General features: G+C 59.0%; 1 protein-coding gene across 1 annotated transcript in view; it reads right to left on the bottom strand.

Annotated features, from left to right (window-relative positions):
* ATP2B4 (ATPase plasma membrane Ca2+ transporting 4) overlaps positions 1-3,054 on the bottom strand; it is a 115,333-nt gene that overhangs the window by 15,829 nt on the left and 96,450 nt on the right. The window contains exons 16-17 of the mRNA XM_030887808.2: positions 1,165-1,356; positions 515-727 (exon numbers count right to left, since the gene is read on the bottom strand). Of these exons, the coding sequence (XP_030743668.1) occupies positions 515-727; positions 1,165-1,356 (405 nt within the window). The remainder of the gene's footprint in view (positions 1-514; positions 728-1,164; positions 1,357-3,054) is intronic.

The raw sequence follows: 3,054 nt of genomic DNA, 5'->3' as shown, positions 1-3,054 counted from the left end.
TGGTATCGCCACTGTCACCCCTGGTCCTGAGAGGTTCATCTGGAGAGACAAGGTTTAAAGCAGAACCCCCAGTGGGCAGCTTCCACCAATGGGAGCTGATTCTCTCCCCCCTTAGGGGGCTTGGGTGCAGGGCGCCAGCTCTGAGCTAAGGTTTCCTCTCTGCCCACTCTGGAGGAAGATCCTGGTCTATTCTGAGCTTCTCCTCTTTCCTGGGTGATCTTTATGGGGCCTGGCATCTCCTCCATCCCTAGACCTCACTGTCTCCCCCATCTCTCCGCCTCACCTGCAATGTAGTCCTCTCAAAGGTGACTGGGTTAAAACACACCTACACTGCTAGGCCTCTTAGCCGAGAAGACGCTATTCCTAAACGAGAGTCCACACCAGTGCAGGGGTTAGGACTGACAGCACATCGTGAAACAGCCTCCTTAAGTCAAGCGCTCTTGTCCTTGGCCTCAGGCCCTGCCGTGCCCCGTGGCCTCCTGTGCCCGGCCTCCCCTCCCCACCCCCACTCACCAGCAAAGACCAGGAGAAAGATGATGGTGAGCTGATAGATTCCGTGGCCCAAGATGTTCTTCATCATCGTGCGTGAGATCAGAGGCTTATTTCGGCCGTAGGGGCGCCGCCTCAGCAGGGAGTCTGTCGGGGGCTCTGTGGCCAGGGCCAGCGAGGCGAAAGTGTCCATGATGAGGTTAACCCACAGCATCTGCACGGCCTTCAGGGGCGAATCCTGGTGGGAAGGACAGCCAAATCTTTTCAGCTTTCCTCAGAAAACCACCCCACCTTACACAGCTGCCCCACCCTCACTCCTGGGGTGGCTGAACTCTCTCGATCCACCTGGACTTTGCATCTGGCCCTGCCCCGTGTCAGTGAGTGACCCTGAGAAGGAGACGGCGCCTCTGTGAGCCCCGAGTTTCCCACCTCCGGGCCAGGGGCAGGAACACCAACCTCGGAAGGTTGTTCTTGGCGAGGGAGCGCATTTAAGTGCTCATCAGTGGCTGGGGCCTGTGTGCTAAACACACAAAGGGCACGTGGTTCCCGCTCTCCAGAAATGGATGGAGACCGTGGGCCCAGGAGAGCTCACTGCTGCCCCCGTGCCCCGGGGAAGCCCTGGTCTCTACTCCTCGATAGGGGGCCTGTCCCCGGGGCCCGGCCCTCCCTCCTCACCTGCGTGATGCAGGCCCCAGTGAAGGCCACGATCACGGCCACCACGTTGACCGTCAGCTGGAACTGCAGGAACTTGGAGATGCTGTCGTAGACGTTGCGCCCCCACATCACGGCCTTGACGATGCTGGTGAAGTTGTCGTCGGTCAGGATGATGTCCGAGGCCTCCTTCGCCACATCTGTGCCCGCGATGCCCTGGGGGAAGAGGAGGCAGGGGGACCGTGAGCGCGGTGGAGAAGGAGCCCCCGGGAGAGTGCAGTGGTTGGAACCCCCAGTGGCGCTGCAGAAGAAAGAGCTGTCGAATGGCTCCCGGACAGACGGCAGCCTGGGAAACCCCAGGTCACGGCCCTGCTGCTCCGTCCCTTGCCGGGGCAGAACCAACTAGGCGATACCTAACAGCATCTGCACTAAGGTGCTTAGCCCAGGCTTCACGCTGGGCTGCTACCCTCCAGGCCAGCAGTTCGAAGCCACCAGCTGCTCCATGCACGGGAGCAAGACGAGGCTTTCTACTCCCACAAAGAGCTGCGGAACCCCACAGTGGCAGTTCTGCCCTGTCCTACAGGGTCATGAGTTGCTGACTGGAGGGCAGCGAGTTTGGGTTCTGGAAGATGCTTCAAGGAGCCCGGGTGGACCCAGAGTCAGAGTCTGATTGAGAAGTAGTGGTTGGAACTCACCAATCACTCTGCTGGAGAACAGACCTGGCCATCCCTCCCCGTAAGGACTGCAGGCGGGCGAGGAAACCCTCCAGACAGCCCGACTCCCATCCTAGGGCATCGTCCCATCCTAGGGCATCGTGGGCACGCAGCGCCAGAGCTGCACACAGCCACTAGAGGGTGCACTAGCCACACAAAAGACTCGCAGCAGAACCCTGACCACAGGTCCTGAGGAGTGAGCGTGACTCACAGGGCAGGGGCCTGCAGTCCAAGGCCACCACCTTACTCCTGAAGCCAGACTGAGAGTTACAGGCATCTCTGATTGCCCTGTGCAGCGGGGTCCTTATTCACCGTCCGCTCTCTGTCTGCAGGCTCCGCGGAGACCTGTTCCCTCTGGGTGACCCTGCGGGCACTTGAAATGCCAGGGACACAGCTTCCAGCACCGCACAAGCCAAACCACAGCACGACACACTGGCAGACAAGTGGTTGACGTTGTCTAGGATTCTGTTTTGCTCGGCTCCATAATCAAAGCTCACAGAACGGCAGCCAGGAGAGCCAGAGCTGCGTTGTCTTAGGCAAATCTGCTGGGCAAGATTTTAGAATCTTGACAAGCGGTGGCGTCATGGTGAGGACCAGGCGTGGCCTTTCCCACCGCCACGTGCACATGAAACGTGGGCACCTAATGAGGAAAACCAGACAAGAACCAGTGCAGCCGAATGATGGTGCTGGAGAAGGGTATTCGAAGTACCACGGACTGCTAAAAGGACAAACGAATCTGTCTTGGGAGAAGGACGTCCAGAGCCAGAGGTAAGGATAAGGAGACTTCGTCTTACATACTTTGGACATATATGGTCAGGAGAGCCTAGTCCCCGGAGGACATGGTGCTCGGTAAAGTGCAGGGGCGGTGGCAAAGAGGAAGGTCCTCAACGAGATGGACGGACACAGTGGCCGCAACAACGGCTCAGGCAGAGGAACAACGGGCAGACAGCGCAGGACCGCGCGGTGCTTCGTTCTGCTGTGCACAGGGTCAGGGTCAGTCGGAGCCGACTCAGTGTCTCCTAACAAAACAACTGCTTGGCCTCCCCGCGGCCCCTGCTCGAAACAATTGTCCAGTCTACGTCCTCCCCTGTAGGGCAGGATTGTTAACTGTTTGATGGAGTAGAACGCCGCCGCATCGTCCTCCTGCAGAGAGGTTGACCTTGCAGTCAGCAGCCCGATGCGTAACTCACCACTCAATAGC

Source organism: Echinops telfairi, unplaced genomic scaffold, assembly GCF_000313985.2.
Source record: "Echinops telfairi isolate 266 unplaced genomic scaffold, ASM31398v2 ScPeMD7_7424;HRSCAF=8462, whole genome shotgun sequence".
NCBI classification, from domain to species: Eukaryota; Metazoa; Chordata; class Mammalia; order Afrosoricida; family Tenrecidae; genus Echinops; species Echinops telfairi.
The sequence above is the reverse complement of the archived record's forward strand: the minus strand, read 5'-3'. Positions and strand labels throughout refer to the sequence as shown.